Source organism: Rhinoderma darwinii, chromosome 12 (assembly GCF_050947455.1).
Source record: "Rhinoderma darwinii isolate aRhiDar2 chromosome 12, aRhiDar2.hap1, whole genome shotgun sequence".
In the NCBI taxonomy this organism is placed as follows: domain Eukaryota; kingdom Metazoa; phylum Chordata; class Amphibia; order Anura; family Rhinodermatidae; genus Rhinoderma; species Rhinoderma darwinii.
The window spans coordinates 2,623,993-2,649,460 of record NC_134698.1 but is presented as its reverse complement, the minus strand read 5'-3'; the positions used below and the strand labels follow the sequence as shown (position 1 = coordinate 2,649,460).

The following is a 25,468-nucleotide window of genomic DNA, read 5'->3' as shown; positions in this document are numbered from 1 at the left end:
ACAACCCAACTATAAAGCTATTACATTATTTAACCCGCACTGTGAACGCCATAAAATATAAAATAAAAAAAACAAATGCCAAAATAGCTGTTTTCTGTTCATCCTGCCTTCAAAAAAATGATAAAAAGTGATCAAAACATCGCTTGTACTCCAAAATCGTACCAATAAAAACTACAAGTTGTCCCACAAAAAAAGCCAGTGTACATATATTACATGATAAGAACGTCTGTACATGTGTGAGCTCCGCACGTGTACATATATTACATGATGAGAACGTCCGTACATGTGTGTGCTCAGCACGTGTACATATATTACATGATGAGAACGTCCGTACATGTGTGTGCTCAGCAGGTGTACATATATTACAAGATAAGAACGTCTGTACATGTGTGAGCTCCGCACGTGTACATATATTACATGATGAGAACGTCCGTACATGTGTGTGCTCAGCACGTGTACATATATTGCATGATGAGAACGTCCGTACATGTGTGGGCTCAGCACGCGTACATATATTACATGATGAGAACGTCCGTACATTTTTGTGCTCAGCACGTGTATATATAATACATGATGAAACGTCCGTACAGGTGTGTGCTCAGCACGTGTACATATATTACATGATGAGAACGTCCGTACATGTGTATGTGTGCTCAGCACCTGTACATATATTACATGATGAGAACGTCCGTACATGTGTGTGTGCGCTCAGCACGTACACATATATTACATGAGAACGTCCGTACATGTGTGTGCTCAGCACCTGTACATATATTACATGATGAGAACGTCCGTACGTGTGTGCGCTCAGCAGGTGTACATATAATACATGATGAGAACGTCCGTACATGTGTGTGCTCAGCACGTGTACATATATTACATGATGAGAACGTCCGTACGTGTGTGTGCTCAGCACCTGTACATATATTACATGATGAGAACGTCCGTACGTGTGTGTGCTCAGCACGTGTACATATATTACATGATGAGAACGTCCGTACGTGTGTGTGCTCAGCACGTGTACATATATTACATGATGAGAACGTCCGTACATGTGTGTGCTCAGCACGTGTACATATATTACATGATGAGAACGTCCGTACATGTGTGTGCTCAGCACCTGTACATATATTACATGATGAGAACGTCCGTACATGTGTGTGCTCAGCACGTGTACATATATTACATGATGAGAACGTCCGTACATGTGTGTGCTCCGCACCTGTACATATATTACATGATGAGAACGTCCGTACATGTGTGTGCTCAGCACGTGTACATATATTACATGATGAGAACGTCCGTACGTGTGTGTGCTCAGCACGTGTACATATATTGCATGATGAGAACGTCCGTACATGTGTGGGCTCAGCACGCGTACATATATTACATGATGAGAACGTCCGTACATTTTTGTGCTCAGCACGTGTATATATAATACATAATGAAACGTCCGTACAGGTGTGTGCTCGGCACGTGTACATATATTACATGATGAGAACGTCCGTACATGTGTGTGTGCGCTCAGCACGTGCACATATATTACATGAGAACGTCCGTACATGTGTGTGCTCAGCATGTGTACATATATTACAAGATGAGAACGTCCGTACATGTGTGTGCTCAGCACCTGTACATATATTACATGATGAGAACGTCCGTACGTGTGTGCGCTCAGCACGTGTACATATATTACATGATGAGAACGTCCGTACGTGTGTGTGCTCAGCACGTGTACATATATTACATGATGAGAACGTCCGTACATGTGTGTGCTCAGCACCTGTACATATATTACATGATGAGAACGTCCGTACGTGTGTGCGCTCAGCAGGTGTACATATAATACATGATGAGAACGTCCGTACATGTGTGTGCTCAGCACGTGTACATATATTACATGATGAGAACGTCCGTACGTGTGTGTGCTCAGCACCTGTACATATATTACATGATGAGAACGTCCGTAAGTGTGTGTGCTCAGCACGTGTACATATATTACATGATGAGAACGTCCGTACGTGTGTGCGCTCAGCACGTGTACATATATTACATGATGAGAACGTCCGTACATGTGTGTGCTCAGCACGTGTACATATATTACATGAGACGTCCGTACATGTGTGTGCTCAGCACGTGTACATATATTACATGATGAGAATGTCCGTACGTGTGTGCTCAGCACTTGTACATATATTACATGATGAGAACGTCCGTACATGTGTGTGCTCAGCACCTGTACATATATTACATGATGAGAACGTCCGTACATGTGTGTGCTCAGCACGTGTACATATATTACATGATGAGAACGTCCGTACATGTGTGTGCTCAGCACGTGTACATATATTACATGATGAGAACGTCCATACTTGTGTGTGCTCCGCACCTGTACATATATTACATGATGAGAACGTCCATACTTGTGTGTGCTCCGCACCTGTACATATATTACATGATGAGAACGTCCGTACATGTGTGTGCTCAGCACGTGTACATATATTACATGATGAGAACGTCCGTACATGTGTGTGCTCAGCACGTGTACATATATTACATGATGAGAACGTCCGTACATGTGTGTGCTCAGCACGTGTACATATATTACATGATGAGAACGTCCGTACATGTGTGTGCTCCGCACCTGTACATATATTACATGATGAGAACGTCCGTACATGTGTGTGCTCCGCACCTGTACATATATTACATGATGAGAACGTCAGTACATGTGTGCTCAGCACGTGTACATATATTACATGATGAGAACGTCCGTACATGTGTGTGCTCAGCACGTGTACATATATTACATGATGAGAACGTCCGTACATGTGTGTGCTCAGCACGTGTACATATATTACATGATGAGAACGTCCGTACATGTGTGTGCTCAGCACGTGTACATATATTACATGATGAGAACGTCCGTACATGTGTGTGCTCAGCACGTGTACATATATTACATGATGAGAACGTCCGTACGTGTGTGTGCTCAGCACGTGTACATATATTACATGATGAGAACGTCCGTACATGTGTGTGCTCAGCACGTGTACATATATTACATGATGAGAACGTCCGTACATGTGTGTGCTCAGCACATGTACATATATTACATGGTCGGGTGTGTTATACTCTCATACTTACTCCGTACACTGGTTCTCTAGCCCGTACCTACTCAAATACTATTTTTTGGCAGAATATCTGCCGGCGTCAGGCACTTACCATCGCTCTTCTCGCTGTGGCTGCACACGGAGTGTGTGGCCATTCATACCTTGTTTGAGCAATAGGAGCCACATTGAGGTGTACTGACATTTCACTGTCAGCTAATCACAGCCCATCAAACCGTCACTCTCTATGCAGAATTTATTCCACATGGCACTAATCACGATTACGCCGAGTCTCTTATCCTGAACGGGTCCCTCCACCACTGGGCTTCAATTTACAGCCCGGTTAAGGAACCTTTAAGCATGGAGATTAACAAGGATTGTGCCCTGTTGGACTAATACAGTGGCACAGTGCTTAATCCCCGATGGGTTATAAGGACACAGTTACAGCCTATAATTCCCAATTGGCATTAGAGGGATACTTTTGACCGTTACCTTAGGCATTTAGCACTGTAGTTATTATTACCAACAATCGACATTATTCAACTATGTCTTTTTGAACTGAATTTCTAATGCAACAATAGGTGGTCGACACTTGTTAATTTTGGTCAGGATTCACCTATCCAGGATATTTGTAACTTGCCCAACAATTGTTATAGGCTTATAATTAGCATACTCCATATATGTATAATTGGAAGACATTAATTTGTCGTCAGTGCTAAGTGAGGGATCATTGGCACTCAATATTTATCATATAACATTTTATTATTCATTAAACTTTTATTTTTTACATTCCATTTAACCACACTACTTTCCTACTGTCCCTTCCCTGCTTTTCACTGCCCAATTCAAATAAAATCTATGAAACACGTGTGGGGTCAAAATGCTCACTACACCCCTAGATTAATTCCTCAAGGGGTGTAGTATCCCAAATGTAGTCACTTTTTGGGCGTTTTCACTGCTTTGTAAATGTGACATTGCCTCCCCAAACCATTCCTGCTCAATTTGAGCTCCAAAAGCCAAATAGCTCTCCTTCCCTTCTAAGCCCTGCCGTGTGTCCAAACAGCCATTTATGACCACATGTGGGGTATTATTTTACTCGGAAAAAGCGGCTTTACAATTTTGTGGTGCTTTTGAGAAAAAATTAGCTAAACCTACATTTTCTTTGAAAAACTGTAGATGTTCATTTTCATGGCCTACTTCCAATAATTTCTGCAATAAACCTGTAGGATAAAAATGCTCACTATACCCCTAGATAATTTCCATGATGTGTGTAGTTTTACAAATGGGGTCACTTTTGGGGGATTTCCACTGTTTTGTCACCTGAAGAGCACTTCAAACCTGACATGGTGCCTAAAATATATTCTAAGAAAAATAAGGCCCCAAGAACCTCTAGGTGCTCCTTTGATTCTGAGGCCGGTGCTCCAGTACATTACCACACTAGGGCTACATGTGAGATATTTCCTGAAACTGCAGAATCTGGGCAATAAATATTGAGTTACGTTTCTCTGGTAAAACATTGTGTCACAAAAAAATAACCAATGGATTAAAAATGAATTTCTGCAAAAAAACAAATGAAATTTGTAAATTTCACCTCTACTTTGCTTTAATTCCTGTGAAACGTCTAAAGGGTTAAGAATCTTTCTAAATACTGTATTGAATACATTGAGGGGTGAAGTTTTTAAAGTGGGGTGATTTTTTGGGGTTTTCTAATATATAAAGACCTAAAAGCCACTTCACAACTGAACTGGCCCCTGTAAAAATAGCCTTTTGAAAATGTCTTTGTAAATTTGAAAATGTGAGAAATTGCTGCTAAACTTCTAAGCCTTGTAACGTCCTAGAAAAAGAAAAGAATGTTCAAAAAAACGATTCAAACTAAGTAGACATATGGGAAATGTGAACTAGTGACTATTTTGTGCGCTATTACTATCTGTTTTACAAGCAAATACATTTAAAGTTAGAAAGATGCAAATTTTTTACTAAATTGGTGTTTTTCACAATTAAATACTAAATGTACCGAGCAAATTTTAATAGTAACATAAAGTCCAATGGGTCACGAGAAAACAATCTCAGAATTGCTTGGATAGGTAAAAGCATTCCGAAGTTATTACCACATAAAGTGAAACATGTCAGATTTGAAAAATGAGGCTCAGTCAGGAAGGTCAAAAGTGGCCAAAGAGGGAAGGGGTTAATGGAGCTGCACTGCAATACAACACATAACCTGTTGACAGGTGTGGCGCTGTTTTAGGAAGAAAGCAGCTATGTTTTTCTAATCTTCTACATCCTTTTAATATCACCCATTTGGAAATCTTTTCCTTATACCCCTCCTCCAATGTGTTATAAAAATTGTAAAACTTCACACAGAACAGTTTTTCTTAATTTCTCATTTGTGGGGGTCCTGACAAGTCAATAGGTCTGTGGTGCAGGTAGCTGGGGGGCTGCAGTGCTTATACAAGGCTGTGGTCTTTTCATTCTCGGGTGTGGAGCGTCTTTATTTAGCCTGACCTGTTATTTTATATCAATCCCTTAGATCTAACTGATCAGTATACGGTAAATAGAGATTTACCAACATTGTTTATTTGTATGTAAAACCTCAGGGAGACCCACGCCCCCACATGGTAGGATACGCCCCTCAGTAGGACATGGCACAATTTGTGTGGATCATCAAAGAGTCCCCGGCAACTATGATGAAGGAGCAGTCAGCAGTTTATCTCATAGACATTACAATGGTGCGGAGCATAAAATAGAATAAAATCCATGTATAACGTGTGCCCCCCCCCCATGTCTCGGCCCTGTACACATCTCTTATACTCACTGTAATTCCTCTATCCCGCAGTCTGGACTGGACAGAGCTTCCATCAAGTCACCGAGGTGAGGACCAGACAGACGGTTATCAAACAGGTCAAGTTTCTTCAGTGACCGATTATTCCTTATACCAGATGCCAACTGGATGCAGGAAGTGTCTGGTAGATCATTACCACCCAAACTGTAAGAATAAGAAGATGAGATGTGAGTGACGCGTCCACAGAGCGTTTCTATAAAATCCATGTATAACGTGTGCCCCCCCTCCCCCCATGTCTCAGTCCTGTACACATCTCTTATACTCACTGTAATTCCTCTATCCCGCAGTCTGGACTGGACAGAGCCTCCATCAAATCACTGAGGTGAGGACCAGACAGACGGTTACTACTCAGGTCAAGTTTCTTCAGGGACCGGTTATTCCTTATTACAGATGCCAACTGGATGCAGGAAGTGTCTGGTAGACGATTATCACCCAAACTTCAAGAATAAGATGAGATGAGGGTGACGTGTCCACAGAGCGTTCGTATAAAATCCATGTATAACGTGTGCCCCCCCCCATGTCTCGGCCCTGTACACATCTCTTATACTCACTGTAATTCCTCTATCCCACAGTCTGGACTGGACAGAGCTTCCATCAAGTCACTGAGGTGAGGACCGGACAGACGGTTAATAGACAGGAGAAGTCTCTTCAGGGACCGGTTATTCCTTATTCCAGATGCCAACTGGATGCAGGAAGTGTCTGGTAGACGATTATCACCCAAACTGTAAGAATAAGAAGATGAGATGAGGGTGACGCATCCACAGAGCGTTCGTATAAAATCCATGTATAACGTGTGCCCCCCCCCATGTCTCGGTCCTGTACACAGCTCTTATACTCACTGTAATTCCTCTATCCCGCAGTCTGGACTGGACAGAGCTTCCATCAAGTTACTGAGATGCGGACCAGACAGACGGTTACTACTCAGGTCAAGTTTCTTCAGGGACCAGTTATTCCTTATTCCAGATGCCAACTGGATGCAGGAAGTGCCTGGTAGACCATTACCACCCAAACTGTAAGAAGAAGAAGATGAGATGAGGGTGACGTGTCCACAGAGCGTTAGTATAAAATCCATGTATAACTTGTGCCCCCCCCCCCATGTCTCGGTCCTGTACACATCTCTTATACTCACTGTAATTCCTCTATCCCGCAGTCTGGACTGGACAGAGCTTCCATCAAGTCACTGAGGTGAGGACCAGACAGACGGTTATTAGACAGGTGAAGTTTCTTCAGGGACCGGTTATTCCTTATTCCAGATGCCAACTGGATGCAGGAAGTGCCTGGTAGATGATTATCACCCAAACTGTAAGAAGAAGATGAGATGTGGTGTGAAATATAATGTTGATAAATGTAAAGTAATATACCTGGGCCGCAATAATAGTATGAATTCATATACATTAAATGGAATAAAACTGGGGATAATGGAACAAGAGAAGGACTTGGGTATTCTGGTTACAAATAAGATAAGCAGCAGCACTCAATGTCAGGCAGCAGCTACAAAGATTTCAGGGTGTATAAAATGAGATAAAAACCTGTGATACAAATGTAATTTGACTCCTCTATAAATCCCTTGTAAGGCCACATATTGAATATGGAGTTAAATGTTGGGCTCCACATTGTAAAAAGGATGTAGGAGAACTGGAGAGGGCTCAAAGGCGGGCGACTGGTTCAGCTTGGACAAAGATCCTTTAGAGGTTCTTATTAACATGTATATGTGTGGCCAATACAAAGAATTAGCACATGATCTGTTCCTTCCAAGGACTCTACAATGGACCAGGGGACATTCATTGCGTGTGGAAGACGTTTCAGACATCAATATAGGAAAGGGTGCTTTACAGTTAGTGGTCAAACTATGGAATGCCCGACCCCAAGAGGTAGTGATGGCAGGGACCATGTCAGAATTTAAAATAGGGCTACATGAATATTTACTGATGAATGGCATTGAGGGTTATAACAAATTAAGCAATGAAAAAGTGTAAATGATTGAGAAAGGTTGGACTTGATGGACCGGTGTATTTTCTCAACATATGCTAAATAGTGACTGAGATTTACCAACATTGTTTATTTGTATGTAAAATCTAAGTGAGAGACACGCCCACATGGTAGGACATGCTCCTTGGTAGGACACAGCCCCTTGTAGGACACGGACACGGCGTCTGGTAGGACACACCCCTGAGCGGTCAGCAGTTTATTTCATAGACATAACAGTGGTGCGGAGCATAAAATAGAATAAAATCCATGTATAACTTGTGCCCCCCCACATGTCTCGGTCCTGTACACATCTCTTATACTCACTGTAATTCCTCTGTCCCGCAGTCTGGACTGGACAGAGCTTCCATCAAGTCACTGAGGTGAGGACCAGACAGACGGTTATTAGACAGGTGAAGTTTCTTCAGGGACCGATTATTCCTTATTCCAGATGCCAACTGGATGCAGGAAGTGCCAGGTAGATCATTATTATCCAAACTGTAAGAAGAAGAAGATGAGATGTGAGTGACGAGTTCACAGAGCGTTACTATAAAATCTGTAGGTTGTGAATGTGGAGAGAAAATGTCCCCGGCTGTCAGTAAAATCCATAAATATCATCACTACATAACCGCATTTTAAGATCCACATTATTACGGCCAAAAGACCCAGTCCCAATGCTATTATTGTGGCACAAACTTAGATCATCAAAAGAACCGCGCCGGTCCGGGTAATAATGCCAGCGCCTGTCAGCTACATTATTATATCAGGCAGCAGATTAGGGAACATTCACATTGAGCATTCTGGAGCAGTTTTGCTGTCTTATAGTTGATCTCAGCAGACAGATGTGTAATTGTAGTGAATGTGATTATAAAACCTCCGGTCACACAATGTGGATAATCTCCTCCTGGTTTCTTTACATGTAGATCCCCCTGTCTGTCACGGATTTTCTGTGGTTATTCTCTATAGAGATGAATGGGAAAAACTATTCAGAAATAGAAATTAACCCCTTCCCGCTGCAGCTATTTTTCACACTTTTATTTTTGCTTTTTCCACCTCCCCTTCCAAAAGCCATTACTATTACATAGATATTGCCGTATGAGGGCTTGTTTTTGCGGGATGTGTTGTAGTTTTTCATGCCACCATTTATTGTACCTTATAATCGACTGGGAAAAAAAAACTGATTTGTTCATGCTCTTTTTTGGGTTTCGTTTTTGTAGTTTTTGTGAAAATAAAAGACATGTTAACGTTATTTTGCCAATGAACACGATTAAAGCGATAGCAAATGTATAAAGTTTATATTATGTTTATATAATCCCTAAAGTATATACGTACACTACCGATCAAAAGTTTAGGATCACTTAGGAATTTCCGTATTTATGAAAGAAAAGCACAGTTTTTTTAAATGAAGATAACATTAAATTAATCAGAAATCCACTCTATACATTGTTAATGTGATAAATGACTATTCTAACTGCAAACGTCTGTTTTTAATGCAATATCTACATAGGTGTATAGAGGCCCATTTCCAGCAACCATCACTCCAGTGTTCTAATGGTACATTGTGTTTGCTAACTGTGTTAGAAGGCTAATGGATGATTAGAAAACACTTGAAAGCCCTTGTGCAATTATGTTAGCACCGCTGTAAACAGTTTTGCTGTTTAGAGGAGCTATAAAACTGACCTTCCTTTGAGCAAGTTGAGAATGTGGAGCATTACATTTTTGGGTTCGATTAAACTCTCCAAATGGCTAGAAAAAGAGAGCTTTCATGTGAAACTCGACAGTCTATTCTTGTTCTTAGAAATGAAGGCTATTCCATGCGAGAAATTGCCAAGAAACTGAAGATTTCCTACAACGGTGTGTACTACTCCCTTCAGAGGACAGCACAAACAGGCACTAACCAGAGTAGAAAGTGGGAGGCCCCGCTGCACAACTGAGCAACAAGACAAGTACATTAGAGTCTCTAGTTTGAGAAATAGACGCCTCACAGGTCCTCAACTGGCAGCTTCAAATAGTACCCACAAAACGCCAGTGTCAACGTCTACAGTGAAGAGGTGACTCCAGGATGCTGGCCTTCAGGGCAGAGTGGCAAAGAAAAAGCCATATCTGAGACTGGCTAATAAAAGGAAAAGATTAATATGGGCAAAAGCACACAGACATTGGACAGAGGAAGATTGGAAAAAAGTGTTATGGACAGACGAATCGAAGTTTGAGGTGTTTGGATCACACAGAAGAACATTTGTGAGACGCAGAACAACTGAAAAGATGCTGGAAGAGTGCCTGACGCCAGCTGTCAAGCATGGTGGAGGTAATGTGATGGTCTGGGGTTGCTTTGGTGCTGGTAAAGTGGGAGATTTGTACAAGGTAAAAGGGATTTTGAATAAGGAAGGCTATCACTCCATTTTGCCATGCTATACCCTGTGGACAGCGCTTGATTGGAGCCAATTTCATCCTACAACAGGACAATGACCCAAAGCACCTCCAAATTATGCAAGAACTATTTAGGGAAGAAGCAGGCAGCTGGTATTCTATCTGTAATGGTGTGGCCAGCACAGTCACCAGATCTCAACCCCATAGAGCTGTTGTGGGAGCAGCTTGACCGTATGATACGCAAGAAGTGCCCATCAAGCCAATCCAACTTGTGGGAGGGGCTTCTGGAAGCATAGGGTGAAATTTCTCCCGATTACCTCAGCAAATTAACAGCTAGAATGCCAAAGGTCTGCAGTGCTGTAATTGCTGCAAATGGAGCATTCTTTGACGAAAGCAAAGTTTGAAGGAGAAAATTATTATTTCAAATAAAAATCATTATTTCTAACCTTGTCAATGTCTTGACTATATTTTCTAGTCATTTTGCAACTCATTTGATAAATATAAGTGTGAGTTTTCATGGAAAACACAAAATTGTCTGGGTGACCCCAAACTTTTGAACGGTAGTGTAGATACTACCATATCAAGACTGAAATAACACAATAGCACACCATAGGTGCCATACAAAAAAAATAATTTTATTAGATTTAATCAAAATATTTAAGAACAATGGCCATCAAGACCTAAGATAACACACAAATTAAAACCACATGGGGGTGGTGATGGGAGGGACTACAATACACAGAACATCATATATCAATAGTATAACAACCTTTTACATGCTTGATCATTTCATCCTTTCATCACACAATACGTGCTATTCTAACAGGCCAATTTTTGAGGGCAAGAAGGGTATGTGATTCCCATGCAAATTTTGAGGGTGAAGCACATAAATTGAGAAATCGTTTTCTACAACGAGGTTACCACAAGCGCGACATAGAAAATGGATACCAGAGAGCGAGTGCTGCTGATCGAAATGTCCTTTTGACTCAACACAAACATAGGAAATCTAAAAATGTGGTAAGATTGATCACAATTTACAATACACAGTGGGTAGAAATTAGAAAGATTCTGGAAAGATACTGGCCAATCTTACTATCCGATCCCGATTTGAGGAAATACCCACTAAACCCCAAATAATGGCCAAAAGAAGTAAAACTTTCGGTGATCATCTTGTTAGGAGTCACTATACTGCTCCCCAACCCAAGGTTCATTCCCCTGTGGTCACTGTTCACTCTATAGTTTGGTGATCAAAACGAATACATTTTTTGATTCGGACAACCAAAAGTGCTTATATACTATAGGGATTATGTTTGTGCTTTGATATACGCAGATCATTATATATATTTTTTGGCCTAGTTTGGTAAAGGTATTTTTATATTATGTTTAACAACTTTTACAAGGGAAAAACTGAAAAATAAAAATTTGTTTTGTGTCGCCATATTCTGAGAGCCAGAACTTTTTTACTGTTCGGATGATTGAGCAGTATAAGGGATTATTAATTGTGGAATTGTGGGGTGAGCTGTAATTTCTATTGGTACCATTTTTGGGTACATAAGACAAAATCACTTTTTATTCCACTTTTTGTGGGAGATTAGGTGACCAAAAAAAAGCGATTCTGGGGGTTTCAATTTTAGTTTACTGCGTGCACCTGTGCACGATATACCGAAATATGAACCAGGGATTGGTGGATTGCTTGCTCGATATATTGCAATACTAATGCAATAGTAAATGTATAGAGGTGTATCGTGTTTTTGACAGACTCTGGCAGGGTTTAACAGGAGCACAAATATGGCAGGCCTGAGGGCCTTCATTAGGGGTGGGCGATGGGATGTGAGGGGGGCCCACCCCCCTCTTTCTAATGGCTTAGATGCCAAGGTTGCTATTGACTGCGGCATCTAAGTGGTTGAACTAGCGGGATTCCACTCATTGCAGTGAAGTGTCAGCTGTTTCATACACCTGTTTAGTATGGAGCGAGCTCAGCCCGTTAGCCTGCTCCATACTTTCCCTTTGCCGGCTGCGACATAAGTATACGTCAAATGTCGGCAAATTGTTAAGGGCTATGGGGTAAAACTTTTTTTTTTTTTTTTTTTTAAATAAACTTTGTGATACAAAAATGATTTTCAGATTAAAAAATTTTGAATCGGTTTTTATTAAAAATTCTGAGCCGTGGGGGCGTGGTCTAGCGGTGAATGTGAGAGGACGAGTGTGACCGGAGCTCCTGCTGTATTCATCCTGTAAGGTCCATATATCCCGTAAATTTCGGGGAAAACCGCTTCCCCAGGGTCCTACCAGAGTCTAGAGGTGGAGGAGCACGAGTGCCCGTCCATAATGACGCGCTCAAAGAAGCAGAAGTCGCCGCCAGCGAGTCCCGGGTCCCGCGCTCAAGATGGCGCCGTGGAGAAGGAGGGCCGCAATAGAGGCCTCCGGCAGGAAGTAGCAGAGAAGCTGGAGAGGTTCGCCCGCACGCCGAGAGCAGGGGGGGGGGGGGGCGGCGGCACAGCAGCGAAAGTCGGCTGGAGATCAGGCAGCTGGAGGTTCATCTTATGGATCCAGGTACTCTCCTTTGGCGGGGGACATGAGAAGTGAGGAGGAGGAGGAGATGAGCGGCGCCATGCAGGATCAGCCAGGCGCTGGAGGGAAAAGTGGAGCAAGGAAGGAGGAACCCTCCTTAAAAGACATTTTGGCAGCGGTGAAGCAAAATTCTATGGTCCTTAATACCTTAGCAAGCCAGATGGGTGGATTGAAGGAGGACATTTTGCTGCTCAGGAACGACCTGCAAAAAGTAGCGGAACGCACCACTGCCGTGGAGGGGAGAGTCTCAGACATGGAGGATGCGATTCCTCACATAAAGCAGGATGTACAAGCACACTCGCAGGCAGTGGCGACATTGCTGGCTAAGACAGATGACATGGAAAATCTGCTGAGATGGAATAACGTTCGCCTAGTGGGGGTTCCAGAAAGAGTGGAGGGAGCGAATCCGGATGATTTCTTTGAAAAGTGGCTGATAGACACATTTGGCAGAGAGGAATTGACCCCTTTATTTGCGGTGGAGAGAGCGCACAGGGTGCCGACCAGACCCGGCCCTCCGGGGAGGCCGCCGAGACCGGTGCTGATAAAGATTTTACATTACAAAGATAGAGACAAGATCCTGAGGAAAGCTAGAGAACGTCAAGACATCTCCTTTAATGGGGTGAAAGTGTCCTTCTTCCCGGATTTCTCTATGGAAGTACAACGGAAAAGATCACAGTTTATGGATATAAAGAGACGCCTAAGGGCGTTACAAGTGCAATATTCAATGATGTATCCTGCCCGTCTGAGAGTGGTGGCGCTGGGCACAACTTCCTTTTTCGAGACACCGAGAGAAGCGGTTAGATGGTTGGATAGCCATGAAAGTCAGCTGAGACCGGCGGAGGCAGAGGGACGGCGTTGATCCGGAACAGACCGGCTGACAAAAGGCTGGGGATGCGGGACTGAACCAGGTGTCGTAGAAAATTGCAAGATATGGCATTGAGGGTTCCTGGTCATGTTTGGACTTGGAGTTGGAGGGCATGGTTGCGGTGAACGTGGAAGACCGGAAGCAGAGGAATGTGTTTATGGACATTGAGGGGTACCGATATGTTGAAGGGATGGTTGTTTATTTGCAAGGAAAATGCAGCGGGAGGGATGGTCAGTTACGCGGGAAACGTGAATAGCGAGTTATAATATTGTTGAATGTACGGTGGGCGGAGTTGACCTGCCGACGCTTGTTATGGGTAATGGCAGATACGTTCTGTCGCCCCAACCCTTGGAAAGGGGTAGGTTTACGGGGGAGGTTACAGGGGGGGGAGGGGAGGGAGGGAAAGATGACCCAGCCGGTCGGATATGTAAAATTATGAGAACAGGAAAGGATGTGTTGGGATATGTTGAGGGATGATGGGATCACTTAATTGTTTGTCCTGGAATGTACGGGGCTTGCGGGAAGCCAGAAAACGAAAGGCGGTATTTGATTTTGTTAGGAAGCAGGAGTCGAGGGTGATAGGACTACAGGAGACACATATGACTAGGGATTCAGTCTCCATGATGCATAGGGCCTGGGTAGGCCATAGTTTTCATTCTTACCATACTACATATTCAAGGGGGGTGAGTCTTCTCATACATAGGGCGGTGCCATTTATATGTCATGACTCCTTCTAGGATGGGGAGGGGCGGTATGTGGGGGTGCACTGTATGCTGTATCATTGGAATTGTGTGTTGGTGGTGTTGTATGTCCCCCCTCCATTTTCTAGTGGGTGTATCAAGAAAGTGGTGGAGGAACTGGCTAGATTCCCGGAGGTGCCGTTACTAGTAATGGGGGATTTTAACGCGGTATTGAATACTAATATGGATAAATTAGGCATGACAGGGGGAGGTTTAACAGCGTTTGGCCATCTTGTTGCTGAAATGGGTTGGCGGGACATATGGAGGGATAAACATCCAAATAGGTTTCAGTATTCTTGTGCGTCTTCCACGTATCAGTCTTTATCCAGGATAGACCTAATCTTGTGCTCACCGGCAGCGGTACCCTTTGTAGCCCGGATAGAATACTTACAAAGAGCTTTATCGGATCATTCTCCTTTGTTAATGAAGGTAGAGACGGAGGGGAAGACAGGGCGGGGGCAAGGGTGCTGGAAACTCAATGCCTTTTGGCTGAAGCTGATAGATCATAAACAAATTTTAGACCTCATAAAGGAATATTTTCAATTCAACTCGGGAACGGTACCGCAAGAGATACTGTGGGATGCGATGAAGGCATGGCTGAGAGGGGTGTTCATCCAGCACATTTCGGCAGTAAAAACACGGTCTAGACAATTAGGGGAAGCGCTGTTGGAAAGGGTAACAGAGACAGAAAGGCTACATATAGCAGATAACACACCAGACACACTGAAGCATTGGGTGGAGGCGCAGAGGAGGGGGAAACCACTGGACGGTTACTGGCAAGGATGGCGCAGGCTCAGAGGGAGAATAATTACATACACACTATTAGGGGGGAGGGGGGGAAGTCGGAGACGGATACAGGACAGATTTTGAAAGTTTTTCAGCAGTTTTACTCAGATTTGTATGCCTCTAGAGCAGAACACACACCCCAACAGCTGGAAGAGTATATAGGGGAGATGGACCTTCCCAGGCTGGGAGGGGAGGAGAGAGGGACATTGGAGGAGCCCATATCTCTGGAGGAGCTCCAGGCAGCCATAGGGATACTAGCCAGTGAAAAGGCGCCGGGGCCGGATGGTCTTCCGGTGGAAGTTTTTAAGGAATATGGGGAGGAACTCACGCCGCAGTTACTGGCCACTCTTTTGGATAGTTTTGATAGGGGGCGGCTCCCGGAAACAATGTACGAAGCAACTATAGTAGTTCTGCCTAAAGAGGGGAAAGATCCCCAGCTCCCGGGCTCCTATAGACCAGTTTCTCTATTGACGGCGGATATTAAAATCATAGCAAAAGTATTGGCGCTTCGACTAGCTAAGGTAGTGGCTGGGGTGGTACATGGAGATCAGGCCGGCTTTATGCCATCCAAATCGACGGCGGTGAATCTGAGACGGCTGTTCTTGAATTTACAAGTTCTTCCGGATAATCATGGGGGGAGAGCCATTCTGTCCTTAGACGCGGCTAAAGCATTCGATTGCGTGGAATGGAAATATTTGTGGTCAGTTCTGGAGCAAATGGGATTTGGCCCTAATTTCATAAAATGGGTAAAGTTGTTATACGTAGCCCCGACTGCAAAGATAAGGGTGAATGGGGTGCTATCGGATCAGTTCGCGCTGGAGCGGGGAACGCGTCAGGGATGTCCATTATCTCCGTTGTTGTTCGCGTTGGCGGTGGAACCATTGGCGTGCGCAGTGAGACAACATGAACATATTCAGGGGTTGAGATATGGGGGGGTGGAGGAACGAATTGCTGGTATAATAGCTGGGTTTCACCTACTTGGTCGCCCACTATTACTACCCCCTTTATAATCAGGGTCACTAGGGTTATGCCTAGTTCCCCTACCTTTTCCTTATACTAACGTCTACTTGCTTTGCTTCTACGGAATAAGACCGTACAATAAATACAATTGTATAGTAAATAAAGGGTAATATTTATTACTAACAATAATCACACTTGCATATAAAATACACCAAACTAAACACAGAACACAGTAACTGATCACAGTATAGTATCAGTATACCCGAATACACATAACACGTTAATATATACTGAGTATACTCACACTATACGTAGTACAGTATCCTATGTTATGCCTCCACCCACATACCTAAACATACACATGAATACAGTTAAGTTACAATGCAATACACGCTCACTATTTCTGTATCACTCCCTCCTAATATAGCTTTCCCTATACTCTAAGGGTTAATAGCAAGGGTAAAGGGTTAACTTAGGAAAGGGTTAAAGTAAGGAGGGGGAGAACATAACGTGTAGCTGCTGCTACACGTGGATACTTAGCAGTCCACGTGGTACAAGTTGGTGTGGTCTCTCAGCAAGGGCCATGAGCAGGCCAGGAGGGAAGAGGAGACCCTTAGTGGAGTTGGGGAGCAGGAACAAGAGAGTGAGCTTTGGGAAAGATTGTCCTTTTAAACCTCCCCGTGCACTCCTGTGTGACCTCACAGGCTCATGCACGTGAAAGGGAGGGGCCTGGGCCACATGGAATACCATTATCTAATAGGGGGATGGGTATACACCTTTCTGGAGGGACAAATCTATATATTTCTACACTCACATGTATATAGATAGAAATATATAAAACACTTCCCTTTACAGGGACATAGTATGGAAGAAGGGGGTACCCAGGATCAAACTGGAGAAACTACAATTGCCTAAAGAGGAGGGGGGCCTGGCTGTGCCCAATGCTTGGGTGTATTATTTAGCTGCCTAATGTCAGCATTTCTGGGGGTGGGAGCAGGAAGAGACATGGGGGTCCAGTGCGCGCATCCTATCATATCTGGGGTGGGGGGGGGAGAACCCGTTGGCAGGACTGGAAGCGCACAGCTATAAACGGATGGCGAGTACCAGACCCACTCTGCTTCTCATACACAAGGTGTGGTGGCAGTGCAAGCAATTGCTGGGGATAGGAGAGTGCACTAAATATACACCACTCTGGAGGAATGCTTATCTGGGGGAATTGGGTAAATTGGAAGGGATGCAGGGGTGGGAGCAGCAAGGCATAATACGATTGAGTCAGTTGTACGAGGGAGGCATACTCAAATCCTTTCAGCAAATAAGGGAGGGGTTTCAGCTGGACTCCCGCATGTTCTATCAGTACCTGCAGATTCGGCACGCTGTGCAGACACAAGCGGCCAGTGTAGACATGACAATACATGCCGCGGGAGTGTTGGAACATATTGCAAAAGCAGTAACGTCAAAAGGATTGATTTCATTGGTTTATCGCAGATTATTGGTGGAACATCTGGGGGATCCTATGGCACCAGTGAAAGCTGCATGGGAAAGAGATGTGGGTCCTATTTCTACAGACCACTGGGAGGCGGTATTGGCAGCAACATGTACTTTGTCCATTAATGTAGCACAACGAAGATCGCAGTTGTTTCTGATACATAGGGTGTATAGGACCCCGTGGGTGCTGAAACAAATGGGATTAAGAGCAGATGCCAAGTGCCCTAGGTGCCCGGAGGAAAAAGCAGACATCCTCCATATGTTCTGGACATGCGGGAGGTTGGGGATTCTGTGGACGGAAATATCGGAGCTAGTGGGGAGAGTGTTTGAGGTACAGATTCCATGGGATCCTGTGTTAATGCTGCTAGGGTATGTTGGGGATTTGGAGGGGGATAGGATGTTAGGTTTGGCAATCGCTAAAATACTATACCAAGTTAGGAAAGGAATAGCAAAGCACTGGCTGGATGCGGAGCCACCCTCAAAGCAAGAAATTATAGGGGCACTTAACTCACAGGTTCTGATGGAATATAGGATATACTCCAAGAGGGGGTCCAAGGTCAAGTTTGAAAAACAATGGGCTAGGTGGATTGATCAATCTGGGTATGCTTCTGCGGAGCTAATGACACTACGGTCACACGTTCAGGTATAGGGCTACTGACGGTGGGGTACATACGGAGAGCAGGCGAAGGATGGGGAATGGAAAAGGGGAAGAGAAGGAGATAGGATTGAAAAAGTGGTATCGAGAAGACCGGCTGGGGGGATACAAGGGGGAGTTGGGGGGAAGGGAATGTTTGGTTGGAAATAAATAATTGGGTATGTGGAAATTTGCTTATACACTGTATGAGAAAGTACAATGACCTGTAAAAATGTGAAGTTTGTTGAATAAAATTGAACTGATTAAAAAAAAAAAAATTCTGAGCCGTTTTCGTTCTGCAGCCTGCATATTTTTCCAATACATATCAGGCTGTCGAATGCTGTTCACTATGAAAGAGAACACCGGCTTGAAGACAGCAAGCGGCTCGGGAACCCTGCGAATCGTCACAGCAATAGTCGTCCCCCCTTCCGGCAGACAACACGCCATTGGGAGAAAGGTGGAGGAGAGGGAAGTCGCCAAGATGGGGCCGCGTTTTTGATTGCACAGAGCGCAATGAGTAACAGCCAATAGCTTTTATGAGACCTTGCAATAGCTGAAAGAAAAGCATGAATACCGCAGGAACGCATCAAAGCAGCAAGTTGGTCAGAGGGTTCCAGTAGTGGAGCTGCCACTCAGACACAGGAATGGGTGAGATCTAAGCTGTATTACAACGATTTGTCTAAAACCATACTTATTAATGAATCCAACAAAGAAAATGATCGACTGAAGCACAACAAAAATGATAGCAAAAATACAAAATTTTATTGACATGAAACCATAACAAAGGTTAAAACTGGAACAGGGAATGAGTCACTCAATAAAAAGACATCAACCACAAACATGTACCGGATGTAGATGTGACATAAATCTATACAAGCTTGTTAATTTGTTGATACAGCAAAGGTGGAATAGTATACGTGCCTGTGCGGACCTGTAGCTGATAAAGCCTAATGAATAATGGCAAAAAGAAGGTCAACAGGGGATAGAATGCATGTATGTACTGCCTAGGTTGCCTCTATGAGAGTATATGTGTGGCAACAGTTATATGCAGATACCTGAACACAGTGATTGTCTATATATGTATAATAGCCTAGTGTATGCCATGGTGTGTATTGCAGGATCAGTGCTACAAATAACATACAGCATTATGCATAACCGCACAAAGAGGTAACAGGCCAGTACCAGGCAAGAAAGTCAGTAATAGCTGTACAACATACCAGTAGACATGGAGAGGATGTCTGGACCCGACGCGCGTTTCGGCAACTGCCTTCGTCCGGGGTTAGGGTCAAACTGCTAAAATCTACCTATATATGGAGCGTGGCTCAGGTGTTTGCAATAGGAGAAAAGAGGAGGAGGCAGGATCAAATGACAAGAAAACGGCGTCTGGTGCGGGGTACCAAGATGGCGCTGCCCCACTTCCGGTCCGCGTCATCAGAGAGGATGTGGGGCGGCGCGGACTAACCACGCCCCCCACACATCTTACTCCGAGTCCAGACAGCGGTTGGAAGAGGCCAGGGCCACTCCCCCCTCGGACATAGACATCTGATCAGGATGTCATGAACACCAGCGCGCAATCCATCATCGATATGTGCCAGAAGGAAACAAGGAAGAGAGCTTACGATCCGAATGGTTTGCAGTGTATTATGTATTATTAGAAATAAAAAGTAGCAAACAGCGGCTTCTTGTGCTGTAATTTATGTGATGTGTAACATGAAAAAGAAGGAGGGGGAAAGGGGAGGAGGGGGGGGGGGGATTGGTTGTGATGTTAAACAATAAATGAATGCAACCTGGCAATGGTGAGAGTGATGAGGTGAAAGAATATAAAGAAGAGTGTGAATGTGAAGAATTAAAAATGAAATTATTATGAATGTAAATGATGATGAATGTGAATGCTAATAAAAACGTGAATGAGGTGACAGATATGAAGTGTGATGCAAGTGAATTGTACTGGGAATGTGATGAAACATGGTGAAAACAAAAAAATAAAAAAAAAAAAAAAAAAAAAAAAAAAATCAAAAAAATCAAAAAAATCCGGTTAATGTGTATATGAAAGTACAAGTGTAGTGGACACACGATTATATTATAACAGTCAATACTAGGTGACACCTAAATACTAAGTCCAGAAAAACCATAATATTGAAGCCACATGTATTAATACAAAAATACAATACAAACCAATGTCTACACATATAGCAGACAGTATATATATCACACTTTAGGTTCTCTATGTTTGTAAAAACTAAACATATGTAATTGTGCCCAATAGAAACTACTAATAGCATTAAATAATTTAATAAGGAACAAATGCACCAGAACATATTATACCAAAGTACAAAAATAACGTATTGGAAGTGAATTATACAAAAATAAAGGATCAAATGATCCATACAAAAATGGAAATAAATAGTAGATGAGTAATATGTAATATGAGATGCAAATGATACCATATATACATAATGACCAATGCAAAAAATGTATACAAAACGCAGTATAGTATATCTTGTTTCCTCTTAGAAGAAGCGAAGAATGGACCGCAAGATGCCTCCTCAGATGAACTCAATAGAAGAATATCATGATTCTGTATATAAGGAAAACACAACAAGAGAGGGTAGTTAATTTCTAAAATGTGACAACAGGGATGAGGAAAAGATAAAAGCCAAGACCCACAAGGAGTCAATGGTTACAAAAACGAAACAAAGCTCAGAGATTCGTTTAATCCATGTGGAGACATTGTCCCAAGGGTCCAGATCCAACGAGACTCACATTGTGCGAGTTTTTGTTTGGTGGCCCCGCCTCTCGTACCACATATAATATGGTCAATCCCTCTCACCTTCAGCTTGGAGGGATCACATGAGTGGTGTGTTCTAAAGTGTCGGGCCACAGGTTTCAACATCTCCAAAATTTCTGCCCCTGCTGCTCGCTTTATATCAGCCATATGTTCACGTACCCGCACCTTCAGCTCTCTGGAAGTAAGACCAATGTAAATCTTCGGGCACGGACATACAGCGTAATATATAACGGCTTTGGTAGTACATGTAATGGAATGAGTGATATTAAAAGTTTTACTGCCAGATACATCGGTGAAGGTAGTAACATCTTCTACATTAGGGCACGCTACGCATCTTCCGCAAGGCTTACATCCCCATCTTGGACCCTTGGTCCCGAATGGATATTTATTTTTTATTGGGTCATAGAAACTTCTTACAAGATGATCTTTTAGATTTTTGGATCGTCTTGCAGTCACAGAGGGATATTTTGTAATGAATCTGTTTCTCTGCCTTCTTCAGATGCTTGAATACATCCTAACACACAATTTCTTTGTGTTCAATGATTACTTCTACCTACAGCTCCAGGGAACAGCCATGGGGGCAGCGTGTGCACCATCTTACGCTAACCTTTTCCTGGGGCTGTGGGAGAGGAATCTTTTTTCAGATGACCGGGAGGAATCAATGGCGCGGGTCCTCTTTTGGGCCCGCTACATTGATGACATCCTGGTCATCTGGAAGGGCACACATGCAGACCTGGATTCCTTCATGGTTGGGCTCAACATGAATGATATAAACCTTAAATTCACCCATAAAGCACATCCTAGTTGTGTGGACTTTTTGGATGTCAAGATTTTCACTGATGAGAAGGGCTTTATACATAGTGATGTCTTCCGCAAGGAAACCTCTGTGAATGCACTGCTCCACTCTTCTTCATCTCATCCCCCACAGACCATTTCAGCGGTCCCCATTGGACAATTTTTACGAATTAAGAGGATATGTTCCTCTGACTCGTTATTTGAGAAACAGGCAGCAGATTTGAAACATCGTTTCCTAGAGCGAGGATATAGTGCTAGATCCATCAAAAAAGCCTATCGTAGGGCAAAAGGGACCTCTAGGGATGATCTGCTATTCCCCAAAAAGAAGGCAGAGAAACAGAACCAGGTCAGGTTCATTACAGGATACCATTCCCGATGGCCTCAAATGAAGGAAATCCTCAAAAGATACTGGCCGATCCTCCTGACCGATCCCTCCCTAAACAGATTCATTACAAAATATCCCTCTGTGACTGCAAGACGATCCAAAAATCTAAAAGATCATCTTGTAAGAAGTTTCTATGACCCAATAAAAAATAAATATCCATTCGGGACCAAGGGTCCAAGATGGGGATGTAAGCCTTGCGGAAGATGCGTAGCGTGCCCTAATGTAGAAGATGTTACTACCTTCACCGATGTATCTGGCAGTAAAACTTTTAATATCACTCATTCCATTACATGTACTACCAAAGCCGTTATATATTACGCTGTATGTCCGTGCCCGAAGATTTACATTGGTCTTACTTCCAGAGAGCTGAAGGTGCGGGTACGTGAACATATGGCTGATATAAAGCGAGCAGCAGGGGCAGAAATTTTGGAGATGTTGAAACCTGTGGCCCGACACTTTAGAACACACCACTCATGTGATCCCTCCAAGCTGAAGGTGAGAGGGATTGACCATATTATATGTGGTACGAGAGGCGGGGCCACCAAACAAAAACTCGCACAATGTGAGTCTCGTTGGATCTGGACCCTTGGGACAATGTCTCCACATGGATTAAACGAATCTCTGAGCTTTGTTTCGTTTTTGTAACCATTGACTCCTTGTGGGTCTTGGCTTTTATCTTTTCCTCATCCCTGTTGTCACATTTTAGAAATTAACTACCCTCTCTTGTTGTGTTTTCCTTATATACAGAATCATGATATTCTTCTATTGAGTTCATCTGAGGAGGCATCTTGCGGTCCATTCTTCGCTTCTTCTAAGAGGAAACAAGATATACTATACTGCGTTTTGTATACATTTTTTGCATTGGTCATTATGTATATATGGTATCATTTGCATCTCATATTACATATTACTCATCTACTATTTATTTCCATTTTTGTATGGATCATTTGATCCTTTATTTTTGTATAATTCACTTCCAATACGTTATTTTTGTACTTTGGTATAATATGTTCTGGTGCATTTGTTCCTTATTAAATTATTTAATGCTATTAGTAGTTTCTATTGGGCACAATTACATATGTTTAGTTTTTACAAACATAGAGAACCTAAAGTGTGATATATATACTGTCTGCTATATGTGTAGACATTGGTTTGTATTGTATTTTTGTATTAATACATGTGGCTTCAATATTATGGTTTTTCTGGACTTAGTATTTAGGTGTCACCTAGTATTGACTGTTATAATATAATCGTGTGTCCACTACACTTGTACTTTCATATACACATTAACCGGATTTTTTTGATTTTTTTGATTTTTTTTTTTTTTTTTTTTTTTTTTTTTTATTTTTTTGTTTTCACCATGTTTCATCACATTCCCAGTACAATTCACTTGCATCACACTTCATATCTGTCACCTCATTCACGTTTTTATTAGCATTCACATTCATCATCATTTACATTCATAATAATTTCATTTTTAATTCTTCACATTCACACTCTTCTTTATATTCTTTCACCTCATCACTCTCACCATTGCCAGGTTGCATTCATTTATTGTTTAACATCACAACCAATCCCCCCCCCCCTCCTCCCCTTTCCCCCTCCTTCTTTTTCATGTTACACATCACATAAATTACAGCACAAGAAGCCGCTGTTTGCTACTTTTTATTTCTAATAATACATAATACACTGCAAACCATTCGGATCGTAAGCTCTCTTCCTTGTTTCCTTCTGGCACATATCGATGATGGATTGCGCGCTGGTGTTCATGACATCCTGATCAGATGTCTATGTCCGAGGGGGGAGTGGCCCTGGCCTCTTCCAACCGCTGTCTGGACTCGGAGTAAGATGTGTGGGGGGCGTGGTTAGTCCGCGCCGCCCCACATCCTCTCTGATGACGCGGACCGGAAGTGGGGCAGCGCCATCTTGGTACCCCGCACCAGACGCCGTTTTCTTGTCATTTGATCCTGCCTCCTCCTCTTTTCTCCTATTGCAAACACCTGAGCCACGCTCCATATATAGGTAGATTTTAGCAGTTTGACCCTAACCCCGGACGAAGGCAGTTGCCGAAACGCGCGTCGGGTCCAGACATCCTCTCCATGTCTACTGGTATGTTGTACAGCTATTACTGACTTTCTTGCCTGGTACTGGCCTGTTACCTCTTTGTGCGGTTATGCATAATGCTGTATGTTATTTGTAGCACTGATCCTGCAATACACACCATGGCATACACTAGGCTATTATACATATATAGACAATCACTGTGTTCAGGTATCTGCATATAACTGTTGCCACACATATACTCTCATAGAGGCAACCTAGGCAGTACATACATGCATTCTATCCCCTGTTGACCTTCTTTTTGCCATTATTCATTAGGCTTTATCAGCTACAGGTCCGCACAGGCACGTATACTATTCCACCTTTGCTGTATCAACAAATTAACAAGCTTGTATAGATTTATGTCACATCTACATCCGGTACATGTTTGTGGTTGATGTCTTTTTATTGAGTGACTCATTCCCTGTTCCAGTTTTAACCTTTGTTATGGTTTCATGTCAATAAAATTTTGTATTTTTGCTATCATTTTTGTTGTGCTTCAGTCGATCATTTTCTTTGTTGGATTCATCAATTGTTGATCGATGCACCAAGGTTTTCTTGGTCATTACCTAGGACGCAAACACAGTAGATCTTATAGTGTTCAGCAACGTTGCTTTATATTGAACATTACTCTGTGTCTGTGCCCTTTTTCGGTGGTATTGTATTTGTATATACTTAACTTTTTCTGTGTTCTCACAGAGTCCAGTACATCGGGTCCCATGGACTATAAAGCCAGGGAATGTGCCTGGCGTTCTCAGATGGAACAGGTTTTTAAGGATGAGTCCCCAATACATGGTTTTAATGTGTGCAGAAACGTGACTGAGCTTCAGAACAAATATACCAATTTATTGCACCGCCGCATGAAAGTGTGGTGGAACAAAACCTTCCTGGAAAATTACATCCAGAGAGACCTTGTCCCAAGGGGTCTAAGAATTCAGATCTTCCCATCTTTTCCTATCATAGAAGAAGAATTCATCTCCAAGTGGGAAGAGGTATGCAACCAGGGCTCCAAAAAATTCATGGAACTTCTGGTTGACCTCAACCACAAAATGATACTGGCCATGGATGTAGAGATCGA

General features: G+C 42.9%; 1 protein-coding gene and 1 long non-coding RNA gene across 2 annotated transcripts in view; one reads left to right on the top strand and one right to left on the bottom strand.

Annotated features, from left to right (window-relative positions):
* LOC142665291 (NACHT, LRR and PYD domains-containing protein 12-like) overlaps positions 1-25,468 on the bottom strand; it is a 169,360-nt gene that overhangs the window by 68,744 nt on the left and 75,148 nt on the right. The window contains exons 10-15 of the mRNA XM_075844941.1: positions 8,242-8,412; positions 7,079-7,249; positions 6,789-6,959; positions 6,501-6,671; positions 6,216-6,386; positions 5,923-6,093 (exon numbers count right to left, since the gene is read on the bottom strand). Of these exons, the coding sequence (XP_075701056.1) occupies positions 5,923-6,093; positions 6,216-6,386; positions 6,501-6,671; positions 6,789-6,959; positions 7,079-7,249; positions 8,242-8,412 (1,026 nt within the window). The remainder of the gene's footprint in view (positions 1-5,922; positions 6,094-6,215; positions 6,387-6,500; positions 6,672-6,788; positions 6,960-7,078; positions 7,250-8,241; positions 8,413-25,468) is intronic.
* LOC142665294 (uncharacterized) overlaps positions 7,588-25,468 on the top strand; it is a 31,041-nt gene continuing 13,160 nt past the window's right edge. The window contains exon 1 of the long non-coding RNA XR_012851463.1: positions 7,588-8,392. This is a non-coding gene — a long non-coding RNA (uncharacterized LOC142665294). The remainder of the gene's footprint in view (positions 8,393-25,468) is intronic.